Source organism: Gallinula chloropus (genome assembly GCF_964237585.1).
Source record: "Gallinula chloropus genome assembly, chromosome: 2".
NCBI lineage: Eukaryota > Metazoa > Chordata > Aves > Gruiformes > Rallidae > Gallinula > Gallinula chloropus.
In genome coordinates, this window is record NC_140086.1 from 143,948,081 (window position 1) to 143,970,220 (window position 22,140).

Below are 22,140 nucleotides of genomic sequence, written 5' to 3' on the forward strand. Positions count from 1 at the left end.
AAATCTCTACTTTTGCTTGCAATTGTCAAATTAATAAATGAAATACTAAGTAAAAATTTGGATTTTTTTAAGCATCCTTCTATACATAGTAAATATAATTAAACAACATATACTCCTCCCCCCCCCAAAAAAAAAACCCTAAAAGAAAGCCCCAAAACATTAACCAGCACTTCTCTCATTGCTCAGGTATTATTAAAGACAATACTGTAGCAAAATTCTTTTTGTCTATTTCAAAAAGCAATTTTTATAACCTTATCGCATACATTAACCATTACCTCCTTTTTCTCCAAAGCTGCCATATATATAATAGCTTCTGAAGTCAGAGTTAAGATTTGCACAGATAAGTAATAACGGCTTCACCACCTATGTACTGCTGGCAAAAATATTCTAGGAAGTTACCATAAGGACAATTTCCACTACTGCAAAATAATCAAGGACAATGCACGTGTTCACTTGGAATTATTTAAAAGTGGAGAAACACTGAGACAGTTGGATTTTCCTGTATCTTGCTCCCCATCAAGGTACTGTTTTCTAATTTTCTTTTTCAAAAAATGCGAATAGTTAAAGAGTCTAGCCAGCAAATAGGTCATCTAGGCTCCTTCTGTGATTTTGCTGTGAGAGTGTTTCCAGAAGGCACTGCACCCCATTTTACACTGAATTATCAAGAACAGTGTCTAGGCTTTCTTCTAGCAGTTGAGAGAGGAAGACCTGACATAAGGAGACCCTGCTCTTCACTGACTACCAAAGAAACAAGAAATCCCACCTAAAGAAGGTGGCCATACAACCTCAAACAAGCACTCAAGACTTAAAAAAACCCTGTGTCTACTGCCTCCCATTCACATACAAAAAGATGGGAGTTCAGTGTAACCCTTGCATATCACAGCAGCTGTCATACCAAATCCAAAAAAAAAAAAAAAAAAGAAGAAAGAATTGCAGTCGCAGCTCCTTCCATGTAGGACTCCAAATGACCCACTGAGAACAGATGCATCTCAAAATTTTCGAAAGCCACTTTTCAGAATAGGAAAGCACATAAAAGCAGTTTGACAGTAACATCATAAAGGATTCTAGAGACAGGAAATTTGGAAGTTATGTTCAGAGGTAATGACGTACACTATGAAGCTTCAGCTTAAAGCAGACAAGCACTGTTGCTGCTTCAGGTGAAGATGGGGAAAGCAAAACAGATTGCTGAAATTATTTCACCCAAATAACAGAAGTCTACCACAGCAGACACCTCTCTCTTTTCATGTTATCTTTTCACTATCAGTAAGTCAACTGGCAGCCCAAAATACACTTCTGACCTGACTTGGTGCTTTCTCCTGAAGAGTAAGGATGAGGTTTTCCAAGTAGATGATGCCTAGACTGCTGAATCTGACACCTGCCAAGGCCTGACAGACAGCCAAGAAGCTGGTGCTGCTGCCACCACCACAACCTTAAGCAAGGATGTGTCTGATGGTGCTGACAGTAGTACTGCAGCTGTGATTCAGAGTTTTGAAACACAAGTGATACGTTAATACTTAGAGTCATCTCCTAATGGTGCTGGATTTACACTATGTGGCCATCCGCTGTAACAGACAGACATTTCAAATGCACTTTTCTCCCCCAGTCTCAAATATTGTTCCAATATAGTTGTGTAGAAACGTAACTAAAATGCAGGAAAAACATACAAAAAAAGACCAGTCAGACCACTGTGCCCTATGCAGGCACCGATAGCCAGTGGACCTTAACTATGACCAGTTATTGGTGCTCATACTAATGCGGTGGAGTGAAACAAACCAAACTAAGTGCAGTCTTGGTGAAACCAGAGCCTGACTTCAAGCTCAAGAGAGTAAATTAATAGCTTTTCTGGGAACATTATGTATTTTAGTTGTCAAGTTACAATATACTAAATTTTCTAGTTTACTATGCAGAACCAAACCAACCAAACAAACCAACCCAACAAAAAAAAAAAAGGCAACAGCAGAAGGTAAATGGATAACCCAAGATTGCAAGCACTGAACTAAATGTAAACCTAAATGATCAGTGTTTTACATGAGTCATAATTTCTACAGAGTTCTAGTCCTTCTGTAGTAGAAGAAATTTTGTTTTATCTCTTGCTGAATCCATACTGCAAAGACACTAATTTTCTATGAATAATTTCCACCTTCAGAACTGTCAAGTTCTTTACCAGAAGACTAAATGTGACTGAGTATTTAACAACTTACAATATCATTTGTCCCCTATGTTTGAACAGCTTATATACACACCCATGACTGGGATCCCTAGACTTTAACAAATAGCAATTAGCTAACTCTCTTACCTGTACAATACTCTGTGTTCCTAAAGGCCTCCAAAACTATTCCAGTACTGACTATACATTTTATCAGTTTATGGTGCCATGATCTGGGTTTTGAAGTTTGATGAATTACTTGCACATAATCAGATACTTTGACCTTCCTCATTAGTCCTTCCACCTTGTTGCTACATTAATTTTATCAGTGGCAGAATTAATAGTATCTGGCTAATGGTTATTTGCTTTAAGATATATCAGCTGTCATTTTTAGAAGATAAGGAATCAGACAGCATTTTGGATCAAGCCCCATGTAATAAAACAGCGGTGCTTTTCCCCATAATAAATATCAGAGATACATATCTTAAAGTTTTCAGAAAAGTATATACTGATTTTACCTGCCATTTGATGCAAATGTAAAGAATTCAGAGAACAGTTCACAGATCGCTTCATATAGAAAGAAATTAAATAAAAACAAGTGCTGAACTTCTGTAAAGAAAGGATGACAGGTCAAGGTGGAGCTCCCTCTCTCTTCAAGGTTTCTAAGCTTTAAACAAAAATGAAAATTCGCAAAAATATGGTCAAAAAAAAGACAGTGATGTCTTGAAAATCACAGAAAGAAAAGGGACAGACTGACTGGTATCTCACACATTGCTAAGAAGAAACATGATTGCACACAGAAATAGACAGCAAACATCTTTTTGGCAAGTCAGTAAGATACTGCATTTGGTATCTCCTTTTCTTTCAATATGGTTCACTTACCTATGTGATTATAATGACAACCCAAGCATTTACGGCATTAAAATAGGTCAAGACACGACGGAGAGAAATTCACTTGCATGTACAGTAACACAGTCAGATAGAATACAATAGACCCAAAAGTCTGGGAAAAAATTGTACTAAGGTTTTGACAGTCTCTTGAGGAAAAAATTGAGCAATCTGTATTTAACATTCATGCAAATACTGGGGAAACACTCATGCTTAAAAAATACACACTTCTATACTCATAATAAAGCCAATGGGATTATATGAATACATCATGAGTTGGAGACAAATATATACATCTGCTGTACTGAGACCTAGAAGCTAGTTTATTTTCAGCAAACTAACTAAAAAAATTGCTTAGTTACAAAACACTTCTTGAGCAACGTTTTCTTTGAGTATCTACCCTTCCCAAAACACCTCATCCCCATAACATGAAAGGCTTAGAAATAAACCTCCAATATTTGAGACCTAACTGGCCTTGCAGTAAACATACAGTGAAACATGCACACCTCTTTCAAACCACCCTCACACACTGTTTCATCAAATATGAAGCAAGTTTTGTAGGGAGAGGCATCATTAGCCTAGTTGAAATAACTGGAAAAAGCACATGAGCTTGCAAGTTCGAAATCCTTTCAGCAGGCCTGCCAAAACAATCAGTGAAACAGATGATACTTAGTTTGCCATAATTAGGCTTCAGAGGTAACAATTAAGTGATCAGAACATTCACACCCACGCCGACCAAAAAAGCATGCGTTATATGAATTCATTTTCTCTGAACCTGCTTGTCAGCAAATCATTACTGAGCAGGCATGTGAACACTGCATTTTGGCAGGGAATAATACTAAACACAATTATCCAAGACATTTGTCGATTATTTAGAAGCAAGTGTAAAGTCACCTTCAGTATTACATAAATTTGGTCAAAATGGTTTACAGTGATGAGGAAAATCTAGGAAGATATAGGAACATGGACTGGCTGGTAGTCTGGGACCAATCAAACCCAAAGCATTTTTGAAAGTTACAGAGTTAAGGGCCTTATGCCATATCTGCTCTCATGAGGAACTGCATGCAAGGAACTTTTGATGTAAGAGCCTGCAGTGATGGTGGACGAGTGATCTGAAATGAGCTATCAGAGCAATGGGAACTAAGGTCATCTATGATTCCATACACAGAACAGTAACAACAGAAGAAATGTGATTTTATAAGTCAGAAGAAGACTCTACACAAAGCCAGGGTTCAATGCTTAGAGCTACATGGGAAAAGTAGACCACAGAAACTAATGGCTAAAGAAATGTTGTACATAAAGAAAATCTGAAGACAAATAAAAAAATTTTAAGCAGAAAAAAATGCTAATAATGAACAACTTAAAGGTAGATAAATCTACACTGAAATTAAGATATAACTATGTAACAGTAAAATGAATTGTCCGAACAAACCACAAAGAACTGAAGCCATCTTGAGGTTTTCTGATCAATACTGTATGTGGCCTAATAAGATGATAAAAGTGAAAGTGGTACAAGCGAAACAAGACAAATTATGAGAATCAGTACTTTTCCACTAATTCTTGCTTGTAAGATTCTGAAATAAACACATCATACTAAATGATCTAATTACAGCTACTATCCCTAAGTTTCATAAAACCATATAAAAAGCTACCCATGCAACATGCTATACTCCAAGCTGTCTGGAAATAGAGAACAGTCAAGCCTACCCAAACTTAATCAAATGTATTAGCAGCTTCACTACAACTCCAGGCTTTTCACAGCAGGCACTCACGTAAGACATGTCTTACCACAAAGCCCTATACAGAGATATTAATACCACTATAGATACCATGATAAAGCCCCAGTACAGAAAGAAGGCCAGTAATGCAGTCACAAAGCTAGTAACTTTGTATTTTAGTTAAAGCTTGAATGATGGGGGTGAGGAAAAAGCCCTCAAAAGCCTAAGTATTATTCAACATGGCTCTTTACTAGAAACACAATGTTTTCTTGCCACAGATTGTTCCAGATGCTTTGTAGATCAGGGCAAGAATTCAGAATTTACAATGCAAAAATGTCTGGTAAATAGGATGCCAGTGAAGAGTTTACCTGCAGTATCTAGCAGGTGCTATTTCTTTTAAAGACATATTTTAAGTATTAATTTAAGTCTTCATGTTGAAGGTCAGAGACAAGAAGTGTAAGAAGAACAGAAAGTAAAAGAATTACCTAGGATAAGTATAAAGGAAGAAAAATAGATGTATTTTCCCCAAAATGGATATGGTTGACAGTGGCACTCTATGCAAGACCCATAGAGCTGCTAGAATTTGTCTTGATGACTATTCAAAAACTTGCAATTTAAGTTTAAAAACTGTCAAGAGTCATCTGTCCTGACAACGCCTGCCTAAGTCTTCTCAGTACTGTTAGTACATACTCTATTTCACATGTCATGACTATGAAGAACTGGGCTAGCTATTGTTACAGAATCATTCCCTGATGCAGGGATTAGAAACGTGTCTGACACTGCAGGAAACAGTAGTTAATAGGAAGTTTGTTAGTTGAAGCAATTTCATTTTAAAATAAGCTTTGTGTTCTGGTATCTATATGTGAGAAGGGAATCAGAAAATGTAAGTTATTTTTTCCTAACATATAACCACTTATCTGTAATTCCATATAAACCCACGATTCTGAGAGACATACATCTGCATTGTTACTTGCTGTATTTTCTAAAGTAAAGTCATAAAAGTTGTGGTATTTTAATAAGGTAGAAATGACAGTTTTGAATGGATTGAGAAGTGATAAGAAACACTGTAAAAGTGCCAGAAAAGTAAATCAAAATTGTGCATGATATTGACTTACCAAGAAATTATTTTTTCACACTCTTTACTAAATATAGCACCTTAACGATGGCTCAATACTGTCCTCTCTTACTTTGCAAGTTATAATTTCCTCCTTCAGTACCCTTCTCCAGTTTTAGCTCAAGCCACCTAGAGAATACCTCACAATTTCAGCAGGAAAGCAGATAGACATGGGGGTAAACTAGCAATTAGGTCATGAAAAAACAAGCACTGTGAAATAGCTATTGCTAATCCGCATGAGATACATTTACTCAATTAGATAGATGGAACTGTTATTATGAACTCACATTCCATGGATGGTCTCTAAAATTAAGAAGAATGGGAGCAAGCAAAATGCACATTTGGTGATTTACAACCTTTCTATGTTAATTGTGATGTGACACTGCAGAAAAGTATAATGAAATAAGTGAATTTACAGATGCTTTGCATGCAAGCTGCAAGAAAGAATTATATAGGGTTTTTTTCTGCCTATGGTAGCATAGATACATCTCTTGTTCTTCTCTTGGGAGTCTTATTTCTTTTTAAAATACTTAACTAATAGGTCATTCTGCCACCCAGCAATAGCACTGCTATGGTTGATCAAATTAATTCCGTGCCAAATTTCAAACTCCGCTAATTGCAGTTGGTGATTCTCAACCCTTCTTCTTGCTCCCTGCCAGCAAGCCTACCAAGGGAGGGCAGGATGCCAACCAGCAAGACTGGTGAGGAGTAGCTGCTGCTCACACAAGTGACACTGGGTGAGCTGGCAGGCCTGGGGGTGTCACACACCATGTCACACACACCCGGCACGGGACAAGGTGGTGATGCTGTGAGAGGCCAAGAGCGAGCTGGAGGGAGACATGTGCCAAACCCACACCTCTCCCAGGTGGGCACTGCTACTGGAGGTAACAGAAAGAAAAAAGTGACTTGCACACAACACCTGGCAGAGGAGAAATATTCAAAAGCTCACACAAGATCTTTCTCTGAAACACAGGAAATCACACACTGCAATTTTAATGACTTTATACTTTCACTTGTACTTTGGTTTTCAAGAACTAGGCCTTTTAAAACAGTAGTTCACAGATTTCAATGAAGAACGCACGCCAGCTATTCTGAACAATGACAATATGTTACTATCTGACAATTTAACAAGTTTTTAATAACCCGAGTCAAGACCCTTTTCAAGGGCCCATTTTGTGGTAGGTATCTCAAACATAATGGCAGGCCGCCCTAACAGGCATTAAATGCACTGTTTTGCTAGATTTGGCCTGGGTCCACGATGCTCACTGAGGTGCTGAACGTTATCCATTTTCTCAAAATAGATTCAGCTACAGAGAAGTTCGGAATTATTGCTAAAACTGGATCTCTCTGCTGATTTTTCAAAATTAAGCTATTTTGTAAATATAAATAATGCAGCTGTATTTTAAGTGCCTAAAGGCTTATGCATACACAAAGCTAGTAAATTATTATAGGGCACTCAATGCACTTGTCAGAATAAAGGAACTTAAAAGCATGCACTTAAGTACAGTAAATAAAGCAACTGTACACATACAAACAGACAAAAAAACTTTTAAAATTATCTTCAGAAGAGGGTAGGTTTAATCACTGGCAAAAGTGAGTAACTGAAAGAAGAAAAGGAAAAGTCACCTATAATTATTCTGAATACTTTATTAAGGCAAATGCTAATTGCCGTCTCTGGTCTTTTGTAAGAGTGTAAAGACTTAAAGGCATTTGTTTCAACAATAGCATGAATCCATCTCCGAAGTCTGCATCCATGCTTTTGGAAATTCAAATTATGTTCCATTTTGATCACAAAAATCAACTCAATACGCACAAAAGAATTATTAAACATAGTATTTTTTAAAATATGCACAAAGAGAATACAAGAATGCTCAAAACAAGAGGTCACTTCTAGACATGTATGCTTTGAGGTCTATACATTTGACATTCCCCTCTCCTGTAAAGCAACTTCTCTAGCAAATTATTGTTTTGTCACTACTATATAAGTAGAGTTTTTATGTTTCTAGAGGAACAAACCAGCAGCCTACTGCAAAATTAGTCACAAAATTAAAATCTTACTGCAGTACAAAAATATATAAAACACGTATTTTAGAAGATTATAAAAATGCTTGTTCACATACATCCAGTGTGGTAGGTATAGCATAGTACATCTTTGTTTATTAAGACAGTGGTAAAAACTCACTCTGAAGTGTTTCAAGTTCAGCCTTAGCCAGGGCATCTTCTTTCGCCTTCATTTTTGTTTCTTTATATTGTACATATAATTGTCTGGCATCCTTTAAGAAAATGTTGCAATGGCATTAGCATTCTTATACAAACAAATTATTGCAATGGCTCTGTTTTAAGTTCGCAATAAACCTTGCCAAAAACCACAATTAAGCTACATTCATTTCCTTCAGTTACAGCAGTTTTCAGTACAGAAAGTATTTGTTTAGAACACAGAGTTCTTGTGTAATAAAGGTTCAAATGTAACAGCATTGATATTATAGACTATGATGCTCACTGACAACCTGAAAAGCAAGATGGTTAGAAAAACACTTCTGATCGCTACCTACAGCTTTGGAATGTACCCACTTTGCTCACATCACCAATCTGGAAGTTCAAGGAAAAAAGAAAAGTTTTTAATCAGAGTAGTGTGAAGGGACAAAGGGAACTGGCAGGCAGCAGTTGTCTTATGGTAACAGTAACTGCATGTCCCAAAACCCAATTTATTCCTCCCACCTTAAAAAAAAAAAAAAAAAAAAAAAAAAAAAATCAGCTTCCACATTGCTATTTAAGTGTTGAAAAAAATAATACATATTAAGTTTTTCCTCCAAGGATTAGATTAGATTCTAAACGGAAACCTATTTGGCAAATTTACACGTAGAACTAAAAGTCCCGTCACAAATATCACAATAAGCTACATGTTTCCAAAAGTCAGATGAACTAGTAATTACAGATTGGCACTGAAAGCTTTTCAGTATGAACCACCAGACTGCTGAAGTGAGAGGCATTCTTACTCTCATCATTTTAAGAGATTTCTATACTCATTCAAAAACAATGTATCTAGAATATAAATACTGAAAACCACAAACTATTATTTATCATTTCCAAACATGCAGAACATCTATTGAATTAAATCAAAATTAATTATAGAATTAATTGTGGTATTATATAAATCTAATTTTAGTTCTCTATAGCAAAAAAATTATTCTTGTTATTACATTAATGGTCCCACTTTTTACATACAAAGGGTGATTTAAATTTTAACGTAGAGTGTATTGTAAAACATAAGTAAATATTTATAATTTCAACTACAGTCTCATAAATTTGAGCAAAATCTGATCTCATTGAAAATGAAATAACACATGTTAATAAATTTTGAAAATAAAAAAAGCAGTCACTATTGCTGCCTCTAATGCTAGAAGTCATCCAAGATCACTGCTTCCTGCGAAGACACTACAACACAACATCTGTTCTTTGCATTATACTGGCGTCTAACCCTTCAAAGGTACTTCAGGAAGGTGGGACAACACAGGAAGGAAACATGATCCAGCTCCAAGCAGAACTTCATGTTTTGGAGACATCACACCCACAGATATCATTGCTCCTGAAGAACAACTCTGACAAATCCCCACAAAAGATCAGCAAGGTTTCATCTCCCTCGAAAACACCTCTTCTTACTCTGTTTACCTTTACTTTTGGGTACAGGAAATGAGAAGTTATGTTTCTCTGCCAGGTTTATCTAGATCACTGCACACAGAAGGAATCTTAAAGATGTTGCTAACATTGTGCTGCTGGAACACAGCAGTGGAGAGCATCTCACATGTTTACAGTTTTGGTTTGGAGGATGGGAACGAGGTGGGTTTGTGTGGTTTTACTAGAACTGAGGCTTAAAAACACACATAGGTAACAGGAGGACTACCATTAACAGCAGATATGAAGGCTTTAATGAAACATAGCTTCTGTGTTATAACACTGAACGACAAAACCAGGATCAGCACTGGTTCTCTTTTCAGTTCACTCAAAATATGAATTCCCTACAGCATATAGAAACTTTCATTGTACTCTCCAGATCTGGACTATTTGCATTGTTATGAAACAGACACAGCCATAAATGTAACAGTTAACTTCTGCTGTAAGTTTGAGGCATTTGGGTTGCATGACATACACAGGACTCAGACATACTGATATCCAAAAAATGCTTTTGTTTAAGGCTATGATTTCAAAATGGCTACAATTAACCAGCATTTAAATTTAACCCATTTGACACTGAAAGCCAATATTTGATGCTAAATTCTGGTCTAAAATCCATTATTGCTTGTGGGATCTCCAGGCAGCAGGCACTAGGGGGTAACTGTCAATCTCTCCGGCATGTCAATCATGTAACAATTGGAAATGGGGCTCAGATGAAAATGAGACACAATAGCTGAACAACAAAGAAAACTAGTCAGAAGCATGTAAATGAAATTTAGTAGTATTGTTACTTTATAGATATAAAATGGATTATCACTGCAAATGCAGTAATATCCAGGTAACAAAGGCAACATTAGCCTTTTATCTTATTAATCGCAGTCTATTATGGCTGATACCATAATCACAATAAAAGGGAAGACTGTGCACTTTGAAACACACAAAAATGTATACATATAAAACAAAGTAAGGAAGAGAACAAATCAAAATGGATTTTGAAGATTTGAAAAATCAAATCCTTTCCACAAAAGCCTAAGAAATGGTTCTTCAGGTTGTCTTTTAATTTCTCTTTACATACCTCAGGAAAGACTTTAGCCACAGACGCAAACTACATGGGTATTAGACCTTAAGTCAAAATGAAAGAAACACTGAAAAACAGTTTAAAAAAGGAAGCTCTTTGAAGAAAACTTCTGCCTTAACATAAAGAAGCACATGTCAATTTGCTTCATTAGTTTTCCATAATACCAGTCCAAACAGGAACACTCATTTTCAATTTTGGTAGTGTTTCAAAACAGATTACATTCAGATTTGTTACTTTGCCAAAGCAATAGATTTCAGCAGTCATTTTGCCTCAATACAAACATTTTAGATCCCCAAAAACACTGGCAGTATGGATACAGCCTCTTCCAATCTAATGCTTCTTCCCCAAGATTCAGTAATGATTTTTCCGTTAAGAGGATTTTTTTCCCAAACAACCCAAAATATATGCAACACTAAAATTTTGTGTCTGGTGTATATACTTCATCTTCAATAATTAATAAACATAAGAAATGCATTATTTTTGTCCTTCCAGGGGTGGAAAGGGTCAGAGGAAAGACACACACATACAAAGCCTGGAGCTGCTCTAACTAAAAGCCCCAGCCTACCTTATCAGATACATTTTGTTCTTGTTTGCAGGAGTTTGAGATTCTTTTTTAAAAGAATGTCAACACAAACACATTACTTCACCATCAAAGCAGTACTACACGTGTAGGCAAGCAAAAAGAATAATGAAGAAGGCTAATCTATGCTGGTTTATTATACTATGATTTCAGAGATACCCTACTAAAAAAGGAATTTTTAAGTGTATTAGAAATGCTGCTATTAGTATTTCTAAATTATATTTCAATTTTCATGTATAGGAAGCTCCTGTGGTTACTCTCATATTTAACCAAAAATTTCAAATAGCGTTGTGGAAGAAAAGTAAAATTGATGAACACTGAATTAACAATTTTCACACAAGATCACAGAATGATGTTGGAAAGGAGCTCTGGAGATCATCTACTCCAACTAGTTTCAATATTTTAAACAACAATTAGGAACCAAGAATATTGAAAAAAATGTATTTCAGTTCCTCCTTACATCAGTAGTATGTCATGTCAATAAATTCAAGATTGCCAAGACAAAGTTGTACTTGAGTTATGCGGAAATACAGAAATTCTTGATACTGAATTTTTACTTTGTTGGACCTTTTGGGTTTTGCTTGGGGTTTTGTGCAGGTTTTGGTTTACTTGTTTGTTCTTTTTAACTCAACAGATACAACATTTATTCAAACTCTACTAGTTCTGGAACTAAAAACTTCAGTTCTGAGTAATACTCGGCCAATCTGGCCTCTCCTTGACTTTTGGGGAGGGTGATGAGGTCTTGCTGGTTTGTTTGCTTTATGGTTTCTTTTTGGTCTAACTCAGGAAGACCAGAGATTAGGAGAAATAAGGCAAACACTGGAAATGCCTGGTTGTATTGGCCATACATGAATCTTCATTACAGACTGTGATAGAACCAGCTTCACATTTTACCTCTCTGGGTGAGGCACTAATACAAACAAAATGCATGCCCATTGAATTCAGTTGACTGGAAACCTTCCCACAAGCATACTTAAAATCAGTACACTGAAATAATTTTCTTTGCATCAATTCTTATTAAATCCTTCTATAGGTGTAAAGAGAAATATTTTTATGAAGTTCTTGAACTAATCTTTTGTCTTTTGAAGTACACTGTTCTTGCACAATTTGTACAAAAGAGAGAGGAAAAAAGGAGTCAAAATTACCACAACATCCAACCTTCAATTTGGTATTTCTACGTAATAAAAATACAACAGCAAACCCACTCTTCTGATGGGTTTATAACTAGTAAAATAAACATGCTGCAGTAAGAAATAATGTTTTAACTTTTTAAAACATTATGATTTCTATTTCTCTGATATTTTTACATGTTTACTCAAAGGCAAACTAGCAAATAAACAGGAATTGCATTGCTTCCTTCTTTATAATCAGAAAATTATGCTTTGACTTCGGAATAATATTGGGTGTGGCCAGGCTCTTCAGCTGCATACAGCCAGTGGGCATTTGAAGTGTGCTTCCCAAGCCTTGGACACACCAGGTGAGCAGAGGCAGGCTGTGCCAACCCTCAACCTGCTCGGTATGTATTCCACATCCACACTGGTGAAACAAAAGCAGCCGGAAGGGAGAACTGAGGCCGATGCCTGGGACCCACCTGCACCCTGTGCAGCCTCATACCGCAACAGATCGGTGCCATTAACTGAGAGCCTGTCTCACCTCATACACAGGAACTACTTCTGGAGCTATACTCCTCTAACCAATGTGCCAGGATATGCAGACATACAGTAAGTGATCTGAAGGAGCAGAACAAAAGTGGCTGCCACAGAACAAGAGGCAATGAAAGGCAAATTTCTCTAACGTCTCATGTTTACTTGAAGCTTTTACTATGCAGGAAAGCACATTTTGTCTCCAGAGCCTCAGACAGTATTCTGTTAGACACAAATTATTTTTGCTCACTTGCATACACCCATAACACTTGTTCTACCATCCACTCTCCTCTGACCTGCTTCTAAGCTTCTAATTGACCTCAGGGTCAAGAGCTTCATCCCTACTTTGGTTCTCCCAACAGCTGCGCAATAGCAAGAAACAGAGCAAATGGGCAATCACTTGTGCCACACATCCTGCAATTGCTCACTCCCCACAAATTATATCAACATCGGTGCTGTACAGTAAGTTGGAACACATCAAAACCCTGTAAAGCTGGGAATTAAGGAGATACTTAACCTTACCATACCAACCTGAATAAATCCCTTGGAAAAATCTCTTTTAAGGCCTATGTTATTAAATGCAATAAATTTTATTTTAATGTCACATGATGATTTTACGTAAAAGTTGTATGTGGAGACAAAAGCAACCCACACAAATATTTGCTGACCTAATCAAATCTTGCTTAAAAGCTAACTTTGCCAAAGAAGATGCCCTGCTGGCAAAGCTTCTTGGGTTTAATGACACATTGCCAATCCGTTTAAGGCCAAAGCTGAACCATCTCTAAACAGGTGTTGAAATGTAATCATGGATTAAAAGAAAACCTGAGGAAAAAATGCCAAGAAATTAAACACCTCTGGGTCACAAGTTTGAATCTATTCCAGGCTACTAAATCAGCTACAGTAATTACCATCTGGTAGTCTACATAAAAATAAATTACTGGCCTTTTTGTTTTAATTCACTACGTGCTACACAAAGGTCTTTACAGACAAAAGTTTCAATTGTAATTGAAAGCTTTGTTGATAATCTCACTAGGTTCTGAGCTTGAACTGCCTTCTCATTACTGGCGAGCCACCAAAAGTTCTTCCAACAGTTCACTGTCAGGGTGTTCGTGCTACACCTACGCTACTACAGACAGAGGAGAGCAGGAAACTTTATTTTCTTAACAAGAATCCACTTCTGTCTGAAACAAACAAAAATGCTTTCTGATTCATTTCACTCAAGAGAACAGCAGGCTCATAATTTAACTAATAAAAAACATTTCCTAGTGCTTACTAGCATTAATGAAGTTGGTGTAAAAAATAAAAACATTCATTGCTAAGCGTCACCACATCAAAGTGGAGGAAAAGCAGTTCACAGGAACAGTAATAAACACTCCTCTCTTCGGTTTTCTGAAGGAAATATTTTGCAAACAATAATTAACATTTTTAAGAAAGATGACTCTTAAGTTGTATATCTGCACATCCAAAGGAAAAAAGCTCTAGTTGGCTGTTTTGGGAAACAAATTTAAATATAACTTCTCCCACAAATTAAATATATACTTGATATGACGATCTATTCTGTATTACTTTCACCTGAATTAAATTCTTGGACTCTCTATTTAGTTGGCTTCCTTCTTTGTAAGAAAATTTTTGGTTCCAGTAAGCATTTAAACTGAATTTTGTTTCTTTTTTTTATTTATTTTTTTAAATATGTATAAGCCTTCTTCTGGGTCATTCTGATGAAAGAGTAAGTTATAAATGACCTTAGAAATAATTTGCATTCTTTTTCCATCTTTTTCTTGAGCCTACATTATAAGAATTAAACTTAGTAATAGTCAATGTAATTTACACCCCACTTAATGTTTCTTTCACACTGCAGATATTTGATTTATGATACATTTTATGTATTCTTTTACCTTCAATTCTTTAAAACACACTTAAAGATGCCATTTTTACCCCCAAATTTAACTAAACTAAATGCGTAGATATAAAGGCCTCTGTAGCCTCTCTCAAAATACAATTGTCAACAGTTTGAAAAACACAATCATTTTTTAGTTTCTCTCATCCTCCTCTCACCCATTTTTCTTCCAATTTCTTGACATAAAATGCAGACTACAATAAAATGGCACAGGCCATCACAGGGGCATGCAAACAAAGCATTTTTCTTCAGTAAAGGCCCACCTTAATTATTTTAAGTGCCTCCTCCTGAAATCTGACATTTTGAAGGAGGAGGGGAAGCATGAGAAAGACACTCAATTGGATAAATGAGAGCCAAGCATGGGCAGAAGCTCAGTAACCTCAGTCCTGAGACAGAGCTGTTGTAAGTAGAATATTAACATTAACTAATGGAGGGAAGAGATAAATGCTAGGTGAAAGGAATCAACACAAGAAGTAGTAAACAGTTTAAGTTTACCTCTCCTTGTTGAGAGGGAGGGAGTATTTTTTGTTATTGGTTTGATTTTGTGATTTTAAATTTTTTTAAAGGTTATTTTCTTTAATAGTTCCGCTTCAAGAACTTACATATGCAGGTGGGTGATTTAACTTCCTTTGAGAAACCAGTTCAGCTATTCCACTGACAGGGCTTTGAAAAACTCAGTAGAAGCAACACTCAATTAAAAATATTGCTAACTCTCAACCTTTTCTGTCCCAAATGGGGTTCATTTAAATATGGATGCATTTTCAGAAGTTAATCTACAGTTGTATTAGACGCAGATGGACAGACAACTTTGAAAATAACATGTTGGCTCTTAAATGACTGAAGAAATAATTTAGATTAACTCAGTAAACAACGAAAATCTGTAGCAGCCATCCTTCTATCAGCCACTGTAACATCTTGTTAAATACTTTGCATGCATAAGTAAGAGGAGTCTTTATCTTCCAGATAAGCTGCCCTAGTGACTCTACTTATACTAAGCCTGAAATACTATGAAATCTCAAGCTTATGTCAGTGTATTATTGAAGAGAAAAGCACTTATATTCAGTACAGGATCTCTGTACCAGGATATAATTATATCAATAAAACTCTTTTTTTGCTATATGTTGGTATCTCAACTAAGGCAGAACTTGCTCAAACTTTGAAATACAACTCAAAAAGAGCCCAGAGATGTCTCAGTCCAGGTAGCTGCAGCATACACAGTATCTTTTGCACCGAGAACACATCTCCAGCATGAAGTCACTGCCACTCTTATGCTCCTCAGAAGAGGTTTTCTGAGCAATACTTGAAGTATTGTTAACTAATAAATGACAGTAATTAATTTCAGGTACTCGAAGTCTGGAATATTCTTAATACCAAAGATTATTTATATTCTATTGCATTTTTATTTACATAATCAGCAGGTCATCTTAAACAACAACAAAACAAATCCTGCAGTTTAGTAGTATGAGTATTCTAGAATCCCATCTCTTCAGTTCTTCCAAAGCATTCTAGCTCAATGTTCTTCTAAATCATGCTCTTTCCCTGCTACCAAATCCCTACTTGCTGGTCTCAAATTTTCCATGAGCTATTGGATAGCTTTTTTCCTACTACCATTAATTTAATGGATTTCAAATATACAGGAAGAGGTATTGGTTGGGTGTCTGTACAGCACTAAACATCACTTTCGTTGTATTCATCTTTTCTGCCTGTTCTGGCAGACATCAGAGTTGCTTTTTGAACATAAATCCTGAAGCCTGTAAGATGTCAGTAAAACAGGTTATCTTAAAATCATGATAATGATAAAATGACATCTGATTATAATTGGTCCTAATTTTAAATTATTAATGCATCTATTCTACCAATTTTTCATATTTTGCAATTAAAGCAAAACTAAACTGCTATAAATATTAAGTTAGTTTCAAAAATGCAACAAAAGCAATTGTTGAACTTTTCCATCTAACTTTCATCAGAGACATGAACTTCAAGTTTAATTTGGACACAACAGTTGGTTTAATTAACCATCATAACTTTTGCTTTAAAAGCATGCAAAAAGAAAGGCTTCTATAACAAAATAGCCACACGGTTCTGTTGAAACTTTTTTAAAAGAGGAAGAGACATTAATTTCTACATCACTGTAGGAAAGGCAATTAAAATGGATGCAAAAAGAAAAGACTTTATTGCATTTATAACTTTTACGAGCTTTTTGCTAACAAATAAGGAATTATTAATAATATGTTTTCTCTAGCTTGAACACAGACTGAAACTGAACATTGATGACATTTACACTATTTGGAATTAATACTCTGTATTTCTGAAAACCAAAGTAAAATCCAGCTTGCATTCCCTGATCCATATTCATTAGCAGTGACAAGGGTATTAAAAACAAATGGGTGTATTCAGTGGAAATGAAAAGATAGAGCATGTGATATTGAAGTTATTCTGAGAGCTGATCTGGCAATACTGGATTAATATCAGCTAAAACTTTACAGATTCTAGTATTAAATTTTAAAAAACAAACAAACAACAAAATGACCACACAAAAACAACTGTGGGCAGGTCTGCCACACTTACATTTATAAAGTGCAACCATACCTTTGTTAATTTACCTTAGTAATTTCAGGTATTGATATATATTCAGTGACTCAGAAACTGTCCCCCTCACTCTGACAAATAAATTTCACTGTTCCTTCAAATTTAAATGACACGTTTAAATATTTACAGTGGAAATACAGCATTTGTCTATTTGAGATAAAAAATAATTTTTGTTAGCAAATCATTTAAAGACATTGTTATGCCTAATTAGATATCTATTTATATCATCCTTTTCCCATCATTTATTGCTGTAGTTTTGCCTAGCAGGAACCACTTCTGAATTTGCTAGCATGTTAAGATTGTATCCATTTAAAATATATTCATATTTTGATGAACTTTTGATATTAAATTGACCTCCAAATAGTAATTTATATATATTAACATATGTATGTGTGTGTTTGAGATGAAAAAATTGTAAGAACAAGTACTATAAATCTGAATATGCATAACAACATCAAGAAAAACAATCAAGTAAAATTCACATTACCTGGAAGAGCCGAGGTAAAGATTTCACAGTCAGACAGAACCATATTCCCAGCTTGCATGGAAGTAGGTCATGCCATTGTGGTTTGTCCAGTACTCTGCAGTCAAATAAAATTGTAAGTTTTTCATTACTACCACACAATCTCGAAGTCATCCTTGAAGATGACTAGCACTTTATCAACTCCTATAAAAATGTGTCACAACATAATATTAAAGATACATATTTTGAATTAAATATTCAAACCATAAGTTTACTTCTAATCATTGCTGTGTTTTAATGTCTAAAAAGGGCTTTTCTTCAAAATAAATTCATAAGCCACATAATCACTTCAGTTCAAAAAAACCCCAAACGGAAAAAACCCTATCAAGCCTCAACCAAGTGTTCACAAGTGCTGACAACCAGATATGAAGACTGTAGCATAAACAAAACAATACATAAAAATTAATGTCATTTGCAGTTCACTGGAGCATTACTCACTGATGTCATCAGGAAAGACGACAGGCAGAATGGTCTCTGATCTCCATCCTGCATTGATCCAGTTCATGCCCCTGCTGTGTGAACTATTTAAACCCTTTATTTCTTTCTATGAATCAATAGAAGAAATGGTGGTATCTTTTGGAGTGTCCTGAAAGTCACTATTTTCCTATGTGTTTCTTAACAAACAATGGTGTTAGAAGCCTTTAAGAACACACTTGTTTTAAAGTTAATCATACAAGCATTAAAACTCCATAAAAACTCCTTGCTTGCTATGGTAATAATCTAAAGATTAAGTAAAGTGGAATTTGCTAATTGTAATCAAAGGCAAAAATCTTCAATGATGGAAAAAGTTGTAAAATCTTCTAAAAAGTCAACTTGTAGAAATAATACCCTTCTGTAAGCCAGATACCATTAATTCAGCCTTAATCTTTCAATTATTGTTGATCTGCTGAATAAACAGCACGCTTTTACAAATCAAAATGTGAAAATACATCTACACCAGCACATATTATATCAGAAATGGCTGTCACTACAGACATAGTTATTTTTCTCATAAAACATTTCAAAGATGCAAATAAAGTGATAGAACTAAACCAGTAGCCAATAAAATGTTTTAAAACGCAGAAAAAGAGAGCTCCTTCCCACCTTTCATTTTTGTCTGGAGCAGCAAGTTTGGCTTCGTCTGTACTCTTGGCGCCTGTTTTTTTCTTCTTCTCCCTCTTTTTTCTGCTAAGCAGTTCATCCTTGATGTAGAAAGAACTACGGTTACAGGTTATCATTAACATGTAAACCACAAATGTTACTGGGACTCTTCTGTGAAGGGTAAACAGTAGAATAGCATTTATGCAAATGTATCTAGGGGTCCTACATGATTAAGTAAAATGATCTATCTTAACAATAACTGTTGCCATGGTATCCAGTCTTTAAACACACATGAAGTCCAGTTCTGTCACTCATGTGTATCTCCATAGCAATCAAAGTTTTCTAAGAGGAGAAAGCATTCAACTTGCCTCCTTTCTCATTCATCAACTTCAATAATGCAGTGGAAAATAAAAAAAAGTAAATAGATGCTAATGTGTGAATATTTTTCAAGTTATGGTTATTTTTTTCTAGTCTACGAAGTACAATAGATTTTTATAACACAAAAATAGAATAATTTAAAAATAATGTGGTTTATACTGCTTAGCAATGCCTATCCAGTTAACAAAAACCCAAAACAAAAAAGCATTTAGCTAAGAACAAAGGCAAAGCAAGCATGACTCTTTAATGAGTTAAAACTGATTATTTTAAATGTCTAGAAAAACCAGTCACACCTACAGTAGCATGAGATTCCTCATCAACAGAGGACAGAACAGTTTTTATTCCTTTTCTTCCTTCCAGTTAAGAGCCAAAAACCACCTCTTGCTATTTGTCACCAATTCTAGAAAAATTATGTAGTGTTTAGATTACTAATTCTGATCTCTCATATATCACATTCTATAACTGTTGCAATTCTCTAAAAATAAGAAAAATCCAAATTCGAATCAGAGGAAGTGGTAGAGATCCCTATAATATACAAACTTCTGCAGGAAATTCAATACTAATAATTGAAGCAAGTTTGATTTATTACCAATACTTACCAGCTGTTTTTCCAGGTAGATTGACCAAACCACAGCATAATGACCCACTGTGAGTATAATGAACAGGAGTAATGCCAGCTCAGCATTGCTCATTTTTCTCACCCGCCTGTAGTAGAATACAGGCTGTCGCCAATCTGGTAGTCCATTGATCAGAATATCATCATACCTACAGTAGCAAATATAACAGGCTTTCATGGAGAGCTAAAAATGAAATGAGCCAAACCATTCAATTATAAAACAAAACAAAAGATAATCCACAGACGGCTTGAATAATACACACACAAAAGATCATTTAGTAATTTATTTTTAATAGAGCAATGCCTTGTTTTGTCAGCTGCTAGGCTTGCATCTGGAAACAAACAGAATACAGAACCAAATGCTGGGCAAATATATTTAGACATTAAAAAAAAAAGAAGAAATTTTTTAAAAAGGGGGAAAAAAGCAATTGGCTGCTCCTGTGACATCCCCCCAATTGATTCACTTCTGAAATAGCAGACTTTTAGAAATGCAGATGTGTTCTATCTGTGCAGTAATCAGTGGGCAGGTCCCCATGATAGAAGTAAATCAAGAGTCATGAACTACTAAATAGGTAGCAAAGAACCTATAGCAAAGACAAAGAGTCTCGAACACCAGAAACATTTTTTCCTTTTACAAATTAAACGCACAAGTGGTGGGGGAGGGGAGAGGCATCTTTACTTCTTTTTGTCCTTTAGTAGCACCATATCCATTAGGTAAAAATGCTGCCAGACTTAACATCCATTCCGTGTCAGATATGAATTTAAGTTAGAGGCTTAATGTTGATGTTAGAAAACAAAGTTCACCACAGCCAGACAATTTTGATTTTCTGTTTGAAAAGCTGTCTCCGAAACTAATCTATTCTAAAACTGTTTAATTTAACGAATGCTACTGACTGTACAGAAACCATTTTATGACAATTTGTCAGGTTTTCTTCACACAAATGTCCTGAAATATCATCGTGTGTCTGGGGTCTTTTCTTTACAGCTTGTTATGATCGATTTAAAAATAAACAAGCCACAGATAAGCAAAACAGATTTTTCTATTTGTTAACTTTTAAAGAATAAACTTTCAAACAAAAATCTCTACAGTAAACTCAAAAACCTGTATGTTCAAGATGCCCAACCTGTTAATCTTAAATTGAACACAACTCATTACATATTCTAATCACACTGTTTCCAGAATTAAATCTGCACTGAAAGGCCTAATTTGGTGCAACACATTGACCAAAATATTTTAATTAAAAATATTCTGAGTTAGTCGCAGGCCTAATTACAGGAATAGAAATAGGGCCTATATTGTCATGCAGGTCAGTAGAACTCAGTAGTAGGTTTTTCTCAAGTAAATTGACCGATCCAGGAATAATAGCGCAGCTGCTAAACTGCCAGTCTTGACATGTAAATCAATTTAAATGCAACAACTGCACTAGCTACTTTGATAGTTATTAAATTGATACCTTGGAGATGCACTAAAAAAATTTCCACAAGCAAATTCATTTTTTAAGCAGAAAAAAACAGGCAATGGTTTTCAATTTAAAAAAAAAAAAACTTGAATTCAGCACTAGAAAAGCTTACTTCTGATAAAACATTTGTTCAGAAGGCATCGTTATTTCTATGCAAGTTTTAACACTTCAGACACTACAGTGTTCTGAATGGTACCACAAGTAAAATTCATATTCCAAAATTCTGTCTTCCATTGCAATTATGTCAATACTACGATTAATATCCATTATTGTAAAATTTGAAGTAACAACTTTTTTCCCTTCCCATTAAGTCAGAACCAACTAACTGCTGTTGCCTTAAGACAAACTGTTAAAAAAATTGCATAGGACACTATTTTGATACTAGAATGTAACTTTTTGATCAAGAATTAGGTAAAAGTTTAAGCATTTAAAAATAATAAAGCGTTTGCTAAACATTTTGTTAGAACAAAATAATTTAGAAACAAAACAGGTTGATAAGATTTCACAAAACACATTCTGCCTCCAAAAGCTTCAGAAATACAGGCAGAACCAAGAAAATAAATTTATAGTAGTATTAAAAAAAATCTAAGTATTTGCCTCCTATAGACTGAGGCTTGTTAACTGATATACTGAAAATGGGGCTACCAATTAAGTAAGGTCCATATACGCTAATGATAACAATGTAGTAATATGTAAAACAAGATTGCAAACCAAGATTTGGCAGCCACGTCCTATTATAAATTGTCTGTTAAGAAAAA

General features: G+C 35.2%; 1 protein-coding gene across 1 annotated transcript in view; it reads right to left on the reverse strand.

The window, feature by feature from the left end:
• The window catches only part of DNAJC1 (DnaJ heat shock protein family (Hsp40) member C1), a 109,352-nt gene that overhangs the window by 41,484 nt on the left and 45,728 nt on the right, over nucleotides 1–22,140 (reverse strand). Inside the window, exons 4-7 of the mRNA XM_084260192.1 lie at nucleotides 19,906–20,071; nucleotides 18,932–19,029; nucleotides 17,813–17,906; nucleotides 8,049–8,139 (exon numbers count right to left, since the gene is read on the reverse strand). Coding sequence (XP_084116318.1) covers nucleotides 8,049–8,139; nucleotides 17,813–17,906; nucleotides 18,932–19,029; nucleotides 19,906–20,071 — 449 coding nt within the window. The remainder of the gene's footprint in view (nucleotides 1–8,048; nucleotides 8,140–17,812; nucleotides 17,907–18,931; nucleotides 19,030–19,905; nucleotides 20,072–22,140) is intronic.